At 37.9% G+C, this 13519-nt stretch overlaps 1 protein-coding gene across 1 annotated transcript in view; it reads right to left on the reverse strand.

The window, feature by feature from the left end:
- DNAJC3 (DnaJ heat shock protein family (Hsp40) member C3) overlaps window positions 1-13519 on the reverse strand; it is a 56087-nt gene that overhangs the window by 6695 nt on the left and 35873 nt on the right. Inside the window, exons 8-9 of the mRNA XM_031466221.2 lie at window positions 11557-11662; window positions 11352-11472 (exon numbers count right to left, since the gene is read on the reverse strand). Coding sequence (XP_031322081.1) covers window positions 11352-11472; window positions 11557-11662 — 227 coding nt within the window. The remainder of the gene's footprint in view (window positions 1-11351; window positions 11473-11556; window positions 11663-13519) is intronic.

The raw sequence follows: 13519 nt of genomic DNA on the forward strand, positions 1-13519 counted from the left end.
GTTAAGAGGAAGTACAATTTGTGACCTTTACGTACCCTGCAAATACCATAAAGTCACCATCCCCAGCACCTTCTTTGGCCTTTACTATGAGCCTAAGAAGTGATACCACCTTAATTTTGTTCAAAACTACAAAAGGCATAATTAAGGCTGAGGTTAGGTAGCATATTGCTCCCACTCAGTAAAACCCACTGCTGCCTGCTTCCTTGCCACCCTCCCAACATGATCTCCCCTCAACCAGGAGGTGTTTTAATATCAGCCCTATACACAAAGCATCTTACCATATCACTAAGACTGAGGTGACTGTTACACAGGAAAATAAGACAGCAAAGAAAATCGCAGTTAGCTCTGGGGCCACAGGCCAGAAGAACCAGAGGCTTAGGAAGGGAGCAGGAGGAACCGTCGGCAATCCAAATGACTCTTCACCCACCAGTGTCAACACAAACTAGCACAAACCTCATTTTTTTTTTAAAGTGTCAATCAAAACAGAAAACCACAGAAGTCCTGGTATGGGAAGTCTGATGACAATCCACACCTTTTATTTCAGATTAAACATTTACAAAATAGAAGGCATCTGGATATCTAATGTCAGCAGGAAGTCTACACAGCAGGCCTGAGACTTACCCTGCGGAGGGGCTGCTGGCAAGGCCGGCCCTTGCCCGATGACTGGGAAGTTGGATTTCAGCAGCATTCTCACCATCCCCTGATAAGAATGGCTCGCTGTACATAAACCATTTGTACAAACAACGTGGTCTCTGCCACACATCTCGCCTCCTGGGAACCTGGAATTTTCGCATGGGCTAGGCAGAAGGTGTCTATCCGGCCAGCCCTACTAAAAGCCCTGGTACCGGGTCTCTGCCGACTTCCCTGGCAGATAACACTTCACCCGTGCTGAGGAATTACGCTGGTCCTGCATGATTTCACAGAGACACCTGGAGCCTTGCACCCGGTTTCCTCTGAATTTCACCCCAGGCACCTTCCCCCTTTGCTCATCTTGTTTTGTATCCTTTCACGAGAACAAACTGAGCCCTAAGTACAACTACATGCTGAGGCCAATGTGTCCTCCCTTCAAATCACCAAATCTTGGGGCGGGTTTGGGAAGCACCAACACAAATTTTTCTCAATGTTCTCCCTGGACAGATGACTCAAATAATGAATTGTTGGCTTCAAATTCTAGTTTTTTATGGAAATGGATTTCACTATGGAAAAGACATCTCTCTGGATAATGTCTAAGCATTTGCCTTGGCAACAGCTAATCCTGGAAGGGGTTTAGGAAGGCACCTTGGGCAGATTAAAATGAGAAATACTAGAATAAGATGGACAAATTTAGTTATCCTGCACTGCCTAGAAAAATGAACCAACACTACCCTTGGTTCATGAGGGAAAGGGGGGGGCACTTCAAGCTTTTATCCCAATTTCTGCCTCAATGCATTAATATTAAATATTAATATGAAACATTAAAAATTACTGTCACCCAAGTGACATAAAATACCTTTCCAATTTAGTACACAAACACAAAGCCATTATAAATAGTAGTGAGGTTTGACTTGCAATACTCATAGCACTTGATATCACAACCTAGTAAGGCAATGTACTTTGAAGGAGTTTAATACAAGGGGAAAATGCTTCAATATACTCAATTTTACTACTTATGCAAACTCTACATTTAAAATATGTTTTCAGTCTTAATTGTTCAGAATATCTCCCCCAAAGTAGTCTTCCGTCTCTTATCTTTTAACACTTAAGAATGGAGGGTATAGCTCGGTGGTGGAGTGCGCGCCTAGGATGCACGAGGTCCAGGGTTCAATCCCCAGTATTGCCATTAAAAAATCAATCAGGGGGAGGGTATAGTTCAAGCAGTAGGGCACATGCTTAGCATACACAAGGTCCTGGATTCATCTGCAGTACCTCCTGCAAAAATAAGTCAGTAAACTTAACTACCTCTGCCCCCCCAAAAAATTTTTTTAATCAATTAAATAAACCAGATTACCTCCCTCCACCAAAAAATTAAATAAAAATTTAAAATTAAAAATTTTTAATTGAGGTACAGTCAATTTACAATGTGCCAATTTCTGGTGTACAGCACAATGCTTTGGTCATACATGAATATACATATTTTCATATTCTTTTCACCATAAGCTACTACAAGATATTGAATATAGTTCCCTGTGCTATACAGTATAAACCTGTTTCTCTATTTTATATATATTAGTATCTACAAGTCTCAAACTCCTAATTTATCCCTTCTCACCCACTTCCCCTCTGGTAACCATAAGTTTGTTTTCTATGTCTGTGAGTCTGTTTCTGGTTTGTAAATATGTTCATTTGTCTTTTTTTTTTTTTTTAAGATTCCACATATAAGTGATACTTGTCTTTCTCTTTCTGGCTTACTTCACTTAGAATGACATTCTCCAGGGCCATCCATGTTGCTGCAAATGGCATTATTTTATCATTTTTGTGGCTGAGTAGTATTCCATTGTATAAATATACCACAGCTTCTTTATCCAGTCACCTGTTAATGGACATTTAGGTTGTTTCCATGTCTTGGCTATTGTAAATAGTGCTCTTTGAACACGGGTGCAGGCGTCTTTCTGAATTAAGATTCTCTCTGGATATATGCCCAGGAGGAGGATTAAATGTCCATCAACAGGTAACTGGATAAAGAAGCTGTAGTTTATTTATACAATGGAGTACTACTCAGCCATAAAAAAAATAATGCCATTCACAGTAACATGGATGGACCTGGAAAATGTCATTCTAAGTGAAATAAGCCAGAAAGAGAAAGAAAAATACCATATGATATCACTTTTATGTGGAATCTTAAAAAAAAAAAAAAGACAAACGAACTTATTTACAAAACAGAAACAGACTCACAGACCTAGAGAACAAATTTATGGTTACTAGTGGGGGAGAGGGTGGGAAGGAATAAATTGGGAGTTCGAGATTTGCAGTATCTAACTTACATATATAAAATAGTTAAACAACAAGTTCATACTGTATCACACAGGGAACTATATTCAATATCTTGCAGTAACTTATGGTGAAAAAGAATATGAAAACGAATATATATGAATATGAAAACGTATATTCATGTATAACTGAAGCATTATGCTGTACATCAGAAATTGACACAACATTGTAAACTATACTTCAATAAAAATATATTTTAAAAAGCTTAAGAAAGAAATTTTTCACATTATAGGAAAAATATAAAATTACTGACTTTGAAAATTCACATGATTACGGATAGGTAACTAATTAGGAATTCAATGTGGATGACGTAAGATTTCTCACTGACATAAATTAGATAGTTCATTTTTAATGATGTTTTCTCAGATTCCACTTTCTAAGGGGGAAATCTTCAAAAAAAGTAGATGACATTCAATTATGTTTATCCCATATAACTGAGCAGCTGTAAACATATAAGCCAGAAATATTAAGGCCCTGAATATATAGTATATAACATACTAGCCAATTCATTTTCTAACCTCTGAACCTAAAAACATTTCACCTTGCCCAAATTATTATTCTTTCATATTCCCCTCACCCAGGTCTTAAGGAGCAATACACACAACCAGATCAAGATGGCAGACAGCACAGGACTGTGCTTGCCCTCCATCCGACTAAAGTGACAAAAATAAAAAAAATGACATAACCATGGCAGCCCTGAAAACTACCCTGAAAATTTCTGGAAGAGAAAAGGCAAATGAGCTCATACTAATAATGAATAAACCTAAGTAGAGAGAACCACAATCCAAATACACACTGAAAGAGGCCCTAGCAGATTTGGAAGCTGTTCTTTTTGGCCACGGATTCTTAGTTTAGCAAGCAGGAGGAGCTTTAAGGCAAACATCAGGTTACTTCCTGAGGTGACCAAGGAATAGCTGGGCAGACTCCCCCCTGCCACGTGGAGCAGATGGCTGCAGCACTAACCCCAAGCAGCGCCCAAGAACCAGTCTCTAAGCAGAACAGAAGATGTGCCTGTGGAAGGCCCTGATGTGTTGCTGGGACCATGAAGAGAAGTAGAACCAAATCCATGGATACTCAAAACCTCTACAACAGACCTGAAACAGACACAGGAAAGGCAGTTCCACCCAGAATTTAAATATACCAAAGGACTCCACCTGAAAAGTTAATATGTAACTTATGTGTAAACTCCTGCTCATTCTGGCAACTGGACAAGCACCATAAGGAAAGTCTCCCTGTGAGCAGGCCCTACCCTCTGAAAGCCAGCATGAGCTCCCCAACGCAGGAAAATACCTGAAAGACAGATAGGCACTTGCTGCAAATGGCTCCCCTTTCCCTCCCACCCCACCAATCCATTAGCAAACCCCCAGTCAGCTTCCCTTCAAAATATATCCAGAATTTAACCACTCCTCATCATTTCCACACTCACACCGTGATGCAGGCCATCTTGAGTACACCTGAATAGCTATAACAGCTTCATAACAGATGATCCCAGCTTCCACCATATTTCCCTAAAAGTCTATTCTCAAAACAAGGACCTTAGAGGCTCTTTTTTTAAGAGTTCATCAGATCACCAGTATAATATGCCCCATGGAGCACCAACTGTCTCCCCCTGGATATCATACAAACAAGGTAAATGGCGGCGGGTGGGGGGCACACTTCCTTTCCAGCACAACAATTCAAGGAAATTGTACAAGGACTGCTAAAATTAGCGAGTATCAGCCATGAATCCAAGATGAGAGGAGGAAGCAAATACTGAGAAAGCTCAAAGGGGAAAGATCACAGAAAATGCCAGCAAAATATACTTTCTCTGAGTATGGGCTCACCCTGCAGCGAGGGACAGCCTGCATCCTTTACCTAGTACAAGCAGCATGAAATCTGGAGCAGACACAGTGGAGATAACGCAGAGGCCCTGCTGGGAAGGAGACAAGGAAAACACAAGCGCGAGAAGAGCAAAGAGCCTGGGAGCAGTGACTGTGTGCTCTCTGCAGGTGACGGGCTCACCCCAAAGTGCAAAAGATACACCCCTTTGGTGTAGCAATGGAAGCGGGCAGAGGGGCAGCAGGGGTGGCAGCAGAAGGCCTCCTGGACACGGTTTGGTTCAGAGAAGCAGAGAGGGCAGGGCTATACAGAAAGGCCATTTTAGCAGGAAGCAGAATGTCTGTGGAAACAGTGAAGCAGATAGTATTGCAACTGCTAAGCACAGAAACTGCCTGTCCCTGGCCCCGCTTTACACACACATGCCCCAAAGGAGTGTCACACATATAGCCAGGGTAAGGTAATTCAAGTCATTTTAGGATGAGCAATAGCTCTTTTTATGACATAGCCTCAGTTCAAAGATATTTAAATTTTAAATTAAAAACAGGAAAAAAACACCAAAACTTACCTGAGGAACATGCATCAAAACAACATAGTCAAAGAATATATGAAAATTATGAGCAAACATTATGGCATAAACTTTTAAAACCTAATCCAATCACCTCTATTAAAGGTAATCACAAAGCAGAGTAAGAACTCAGCAAAGAGATAATGAGACAAGGAGGAGATAAAAATATTTTTCTTGAGTTCTGACTACTCATAAGAACAAATTAAAACTACCATGGAAGTGAAGATGAAATGAGAAGGAGCAGAAGGGAGAAGAAGCATATAGAGAAAAAATAAGGACTTAACAAAATGAAATGAAAATAGAGTTTAAAAAACTAGAGGAAAAAAAATTACAGCTATAGATGATGAGCAAAGAGAATACAACTAATACATCACTGAACCTTTGGAGCAGAAAACCAAACCCACAGAACAGAACAATTCAGATCAAATTTGAGAAAACTTTCCTAAAATGAAAGGTGAATCCATGTATTGAAAATAGGCCAGGGCAAAACAGCTGAGAATGGCCAACACTCAGACACATCCCAGTGTAATTAACACCCCTGACAGACAAGGGCTCCTTGGATGGCCAGACCAAAAACAAAACACACAGCACCAGATTCCCTATAGCAATATTCAGTGCAGAAGAGAATGGGAAAATAACTACAAGGTATTCAGAAAAAGTATGAACAAAGGACTTTTTCATAAGCAAGCCATCTTTCAAGTATGAAAGGTACAAACAGCTTTGAAAACAGAAGAAGCCAGAAAATAATTTTCCCAGGAGTTCCTCAAGGAAACTGCTGTAGGATGAATTCACCAAGAGAAGGCTAGAGAAACCACGGTCAAAGAAGGGATGGTATACATTGAATATTTTAATGTAGAACTGAGACTAAAACAAATCAGGGGAATTACAGTGACAGAGTAGAGTGTATGCCCTGGCAATGCAGAAGGGATAGAGCTCACAAAAAATGGAAGAAAGCAGAGAAAAGATGAGAAAGTAAGTTCATTAATTCCCACCAATTACAACTGAAGCAATCAGAAAACATCACCCACTGATGCGTCACAGGCAAACATTAGAGAGAACTTCGCTGACAAATATTAAATGGAAGGGGAATGTGGAAGAGGAGGAGGAAACACGCAACTACTGTTCCTCGCTGTAGGAAACTCAGAGATATTGCCCAAAGAGAGAGGGCTAAGTTAATAAATCTATAAAACAACCAAGAAGAAAAATACAAACCTTCCTAAATCTCAAAATAGTACACAAAATAATAAAGGCTAAATAACAAAGATTTTTGGCAAAATAGAATGACAGTACTCAGACCAAATATATTTGTCATCTCAACAAAGATGAATGTGCTTTAACTCACCTACTTAAAAGAACTTCACACTAGATCATAAAGCAAAATGCAACTCTGTGCAACAGACACACCTAAAACAAGATGATTCCAAAATGTTTAAACTAAAAGTATGGTCAAAGATTCGCCCAGCAAGTGTAAATAAAGGTTCTTGGTTCATTATCTTAACATCAGATAATGAGAATTTAGGCTTAAAACATTAAACAGAGCAAAAAAAAAAAAAGGTAGAAATCATAATGAAGACACATAATGAATATCTGTGCATTAAATGAAACAACAGCACCATTTACAAAGAGAAATTAAAAGAGATACGAGGAGAGACGTAAAGGTGCTGGTGAAGGAAGAAGACTTTCACCTCTCTGTTCACATCAGATCACGTGGACCCAAAACAAAGGAAGAAAAGGAGACCACAGTAAGGTTGATCTGACTGATATGCCGAACTCTATTCCAGAAACGAGAGTACATCCTCTTTCAAGTTCCTGTGACTCAAGAAAAGTCAGCCATTTGAGGTCAAAAAGAAAACAGTAATAAATTTCAAAAAATGGAATTAGTAAAAACATACTTTGATCACAAATGTTTTAACACTAGAAATTAATAATGAATCAGAAAATAAAAGGATTTTCCCACCTACACTCTGTGCATCATTTTTAAACTCTCCAACAACTCTTAAGATAAAGAATATGAAAACCAAAATTGCTAATAAAAACACTACCTTTCAGAATCTACGGACCTTAGCTCAAGTGGTGCTAAGAGGGCAATTCATAGCTTTAGTGGTTCAATAAAAGTTAAAGAAGAAAATAAACTAATCATGAGATTCAAAGCTAGGGAAAAAACTGAAGGTGAATTGTAGGACAAAAACAGAAACTAACGAAACCGAAAAAGAGCAGAACTTGTTAAGTCAAGCTTATCTCTTGACAAAAATCAATACACATCTCTAACCTAGTCAAGAAAAGGAAGCTAGCTCAAATACAAAAAAATAAGAAATAAGTGAGAAAAATCATAAAGACAGAAGAAATTAAAATAACAAGACCACTTTGCTAAATTCTGTACAAATAAATTTGACGACTCAAGAGAGTAACTCAAACCAAGTCCAAAAGAGACAGAAAATCCAAGCAGAACAATTTTCAGAAAGTTGTCAAAAATCCACATCCCAATAAAAAGCAGCACACTTTCCATGGAGACTCTATAACACTAAAAAAGGAAAACCTCCAAGCAAAAAACAACCCTAACAGTTTGTTATAAATAAAAGTTCGGGTTAAAAATCATTTTTCCTCATAATTTTTTGAGAATATTTCAATGCTCCCTTCTGGAACTGAGGGAAAGACGGGGAGAGGAAGTCATCAGGAGAATTTACTGTCATAAATGTGTAGGCTGCTAAAAGCAGAGCTTCAGAATGTACACAGGAAAAAAAATGGGCAGTATTAAAGGGAAAGGTAGGAAAGTCTGCAATTTCCACAACAAGTAATTAAAGTTCTTAACAACTCATCCATCTCAGCAAATGATGAGGAAACTAACTTTAGGTATAATCCTAACTAGAGCCAGCATTTTCCAATAAAGACCAACCTTTTCCCCTTCTCCTCCCTATATTAGGAGCCAAGGACCCCTAGCCACAAACTTGAAAAAGCAGCAGACATGAGAAATCTAACTCACTCAGAAAGAACGACCTCCTTCCTGCCTAGGGATGAGCCCTGTAGCCCCAAACCTGCCCTGCTAATGCTGCCCAGTGTGTGTGGTGTCATAGGCACTTGCCTGAAATTCCGTTAATCTGATATTCTTTGAGGTTAAAAATGCTTTTATCAAAAGGAATAGAATTGGGAGTTCTTGATTTGCAGATACTAACTAATATACATAAAATAGATAAACAACAAATTTACACTGTATAGCACAAGGAACTATATTCAGTATCTTGTAGTAACTTATGGTGAAAGAGAGTATGAAAACGAATACATGTATGTTCCTGTATGACTGAAGTATTATGCTGCACACCAGAAACTGACAGATTGTAAACTCACTATACTTCAATAAAAATATTCTTTTAAAAAAGGAATAGATTTGACACAACATGGTAAAATGACCATAACTCAATAAAAAAAAGTTAAAAAAAAAAAGAAATAGAAATCTACCAGTGTTTTATACAAATATCTTAATTTTGGCCATTTTTCCTAAAATACAGCTGTTTGGGGGAGCATAAGAGTGCTGAAACAAGGAGGTGGTATGAACTTTGCGCACAGAACAATTTTGTGGGAGAGGGCAGACTTAGTGTCACTGGTAGAGTCCTAGGATAAGCAAAAAGGCACAAGACTCTGGACTTCATGGGATATCAAAGACAAAATACACCAATTTCAAAATTTTGCCCAGGCTGGCCCTTCATCCAATAAGAGCTCTGGTGTCTCCTGTTTTCAGAATTCTGGATACTATTAGCAGTACTAAAATAATAGCTGCATCAAACGGAGTTAATACAGCAGCCACAGGTCAGACCTAGAAGCCAGCTATCGCATTAAGTATTGTTCATACAGAAAAGTCAATGCTAGTTCCAAACAACTATCCTGAAAATGAATATAATGGAAACCATTTACTAGGAGCACTGTACTGAGCATCACCTTCCTTAACTGTCACACAATTCCATGAGATACACACTATTCCCATTCCTGTCTTACAGGTAAGAAAAGTAAAACATAACAGGCCAAGCTACTTGACTGAAACCACACAGCAAAGATAAACAGCAAACTTCAAAGGTATAGAAATGGCCAACAAGCACATGGAAAGATGCTCATCGCTAATCATTAGAAAAATGCAAACCAGAACCACTAGATATCACTTCACATCCATTAGGATGCGTATTATCAAAAAAAAATGGAAAATAATAAGCGCTGATGACATGGAGGAATTGGAACCCTTACAACACTGCTGGTGGGAGTGTGAAACAGTGCAACCACTATGGAAAGCAATATGGTAGTTCCTCAAAAGATTAAAAATAGAATTATTTTATGATCCAGCAATTCACTTCTGGGTATACATCTAGAAGAATTGGAAGGGGGGGTTTGAAGAGGCACTTGTACAGTCAGGTTCTAGTGAGTGGAATCCCCTAATATCTTTCTGCTAATCCTATCATAAGCCCAAAATTAATAAATCTCCATGTTCCTCTATTCACTAACCTAAACCTATTTCTCTTTATTCATTACATATCTACCATCATTTTAAATCGCTGATTGAAAAAAAGGTAAAAATCAGCAAACAGAATATAGAAAGCCTTCATATATTTAGCAGCCCACAAGATTTAATCTTTTTTTTTAAACAGCTAAGCTTTTTATTTTCTTCTGCAGCATCGCTAATTTCAGTTAGAGCTGAGGGTTTTCGTACAGATGAAAAAAGTATGTGAAGTGTTCCAATAACGAACTGGAACACAAAATCCTAGAGTATAGCCACATGGTAGCTCAAAAATGAAGGAACACGTGTGCTAAAGGGATCTTCTGTGTAGACCACCTGCCTTGTTGACACATTCTTATGAATCTTAAAACTTATCATTTTGATCACATACATTTCAAGCCTCAACCAGATTTCAAAGACTATACTATAAAAATGTCCCACAAATAGTGTAACTAAAGTCATCACTCCCAGGAAACTACTTAGAAGCAAGGTTCTTCTCAAATTGAAGAAAGCAGGAAAAAAGTAAACGATCAGTTTGCCTTGAAAATGAGTACTATAAACCTTTTTTTATTTGTAAGTGTAGTTATCTCTTAGTATAGGTTGTATCATTGCTGTGATGCATTCTTACTACGTTTAAAATAACAGCTGCACCCTTCATTAAATAAATATGCGGCAATTGATTAGGGGAAAAAAACAGTACCACAAACCAAGTTTCACCAAAAAAAAAAAAAAATCATTGTTTTCAGTTTAAAATGCTTCACCTGATTTGAAACAAAAGCTTTTCAATAAGGGCCATAAGGCTCTCATTTAAATATTCACAGCATATTCTCACATGAAAAAAGCCACAAAACAATATATATGTAATGATTCTATACAATCACTGTATTTGCATTAGTTACCTTTCAAATATAAGGCACTGCCTTTACCCAAGGTCCTTACAACATCTAGCAGGAAACTCTGCTACCTCAACTTGAACCAAGTAGGATAAAGCAGCCATCCTAACATTTACTAAGCCGCTTAGGCGTCACAGAGGCTCATTTTATATTTAGACATATATGTCATGTATTTATCTGCCGTATATATAATATGTACACTGCTACATGGATAGAATATGTATATATATGTGTGTGTGTCTAAAATACACAGTCATATATACATACGCATGGGTAAAAGTCTGAAAGATAAAAATCCAAAATGAGCAGTGATTACCCCTGGATGATATGAGATCTACAGTAAGTCTTCTGTTTTGTTACTCATCTTCTCTAACTTGTCTACAAAGGAAGCTAAAACTTTTATTTTTTATATTCCACTGTACTGGCTTCAACAGCAGAACTCTGTCCTCATATGGTATACTTTTCATGTTTCACTAACAAAGAATGAGTTTCAGGTTCTCTGCCATTTTCCTAAAATTGCCAACATTTCCAGATATTCTGGTAAACTTGTTCTAAACAAAAGGATGTTAAACATATGCTAACTGCACACATAACTTTTAGACATCATAAATCAAATTCCATAAAGATTTACCTTCATCATACATTTCTTCTATTAAATAGGCCTCTGCTCGATCTTTCAGAGCATTCACATTGTCAGGCTCCATCTGTAAAACTTCCGAACACACTCGAATGGCTTCAACAGGCTTCTCGTCCTAAAAGTAAATGTGAGAAAAGGATTTATGGTTGTTATTCCGTAAGTCAAGTTCTTACAGTTCTGGGAATGAGCCAACTGTTACCTTAGAAAAGCAGTGGCAAATCCTTTCTTTTGAACGAACTGTATATTCAGAAACACTTGGCTCCATATTCATGACAGATTCATATTTGCTGGTCGCATCTGTATACCTGTGAAATGAGCAAATCATGATGAGTAAAATGAAATTCTATTTCCAGAGCGAGAGAAAGGGCCCTCTACTCTTCACTATATGTTGCTTAATCAATTGACCTGAATGAGCACATGCCTTCAAAGACTGCTTCTACCTTTTTAACCTAGAGTAGCAAGAAAGGTTCTCTCTGCACTTAAGAGTTAGGAGATACAATACATGACCACAGAAAATGCATACAGATAAATCAAAACATATCTGTGAGTACAATCAAATCAAATGATGAATTTCTTTACAGAAAAATGCGCATGATTTTGAAACTGAGGAAAACACCTTGTTAAAGTCTGACTACACAAAGCACTTTCAGCAAAACAGAGCAGGCTTCATTTACTCCACACCTTCATAAAGTAACAGTCCACTAATTGATATTTTATATGACAAATAATCAATATTCACAACTAAGTACAATGGAATTCCTTGCAGAAGAAACCTGCTTAAATTCCCAACTTTATCAGCTTTCTAAGAATAACAAAACTACTTCAGCATTTTTGTAAACTGGTGAAAAGTACTAGTCGTGTTTTGCACTGTCGCTGCCATTTCAGTAACAGCAAACTAAAAGACATATTTACATGCCCTTGTAGCATATTAGTCCCAAAGTGCTGTAATCTTCACGTTTAAATGCTGATGTATTAAAATACAGATTTAAATACAACACTTAAAACAAAAGCTAGCCATCAATGTCAAACTCCTAGCTGGGATATTGCTCTGTAGTTTTCCAAGATGATAAAATTGTAAGAAACTGCAGAGTATGTGAGACCACGCTTTATTTCTTAAAACTACATGTGAAACTACAATTAGTTAGAAATTAAAAGTTCAATTAGAAAATACTGTGCTTCACTTTAAAAAAAAAAAGTTAGCTTCTGGGAAGGTAGGATAAATGTACTTTCCCCAATTCCTCTAGCTAGACAATTGTGTAAATACCCTAGACATTATATGTAATTTTTTAATATGAAAAAACTCAGAAAGGTGGAGATAAGAAAATTATGGTCCCATCCCCACCAACATCATATCAGCAGGTCAAATGGAAAGCCTAGATTTCTTCCCTGGGGAGCCTGTAATGAGGTGTGTTCATACCCCTACCGAAGTGGTGTCCGAGAAGGCTAAGTTGGGAGCCAAAACTTTCATCCATGGCCAGAATTAAGTCCCCAAAACTCTCACCTACACCAAGCAGTAGCGAGAATCCCACACACTTTGAGCAGCAATGGAGACCAAGAGGGAAACTTCTACCTCCATCTACCAGTAACACAGCGGTGCCCACTCTCCAGCCCCTCTCCCTCATTTTGCTGAAACAATGTCAGAAAAAGCCACTCAAAACAGAAGATTTAAACAAAAGCAGAATCTGATAAAATGAAAATGTCTAGGTTTCAATTAAAAACCACTCATGGCGGGGAGGGGCAGGGAGGAAACACTCATCACAAGAAGAAACAGGAAGATCTCAAACCAACAGCAAGAGGACAGAGATGGTAGAATTATCTGACAAAGATTTTAAAGCAGCCATGAAAAAACCAGCAATAACAAACATGCTTAAAGCAAATGAAAGAACAGAATGCCTCAGCAAAGAAATGGAAAGTCTCAGCAAACAAATAGAAGATTTAAAAATTCCAAATAAAATTTTCAGAACTGAAAAATATAAAAACTGAAAAATATAAAAACTGAAATAAATAGCTCACTGAATGTGTTCAACAGCAGACTGTAGGGGACAGAGAAAACAGTCAGTGAATTGGAACAATAGAAATTATCAAGCCCAAACAACAGAGAGAGAACAAATTGGGGGGTGGGGGGGACCCTGAACCTCAGGGACTGTGGGGCTATAACAAAA

This window comes from Camelus dromedarius, chromosome 13, assembly GCF_036321535.1.
Source record: "Camelus dromedarius isolate mCamDro1 chromosome 13, mCamDro1.pat, whole genome shotgun sequence".
Taxonomy (NCBI): Eukaryota; Metazoa; Chordata; class Mammalia; order Artiodactyla; family Camelidae; genus Camelus; species Camelus dromedarius.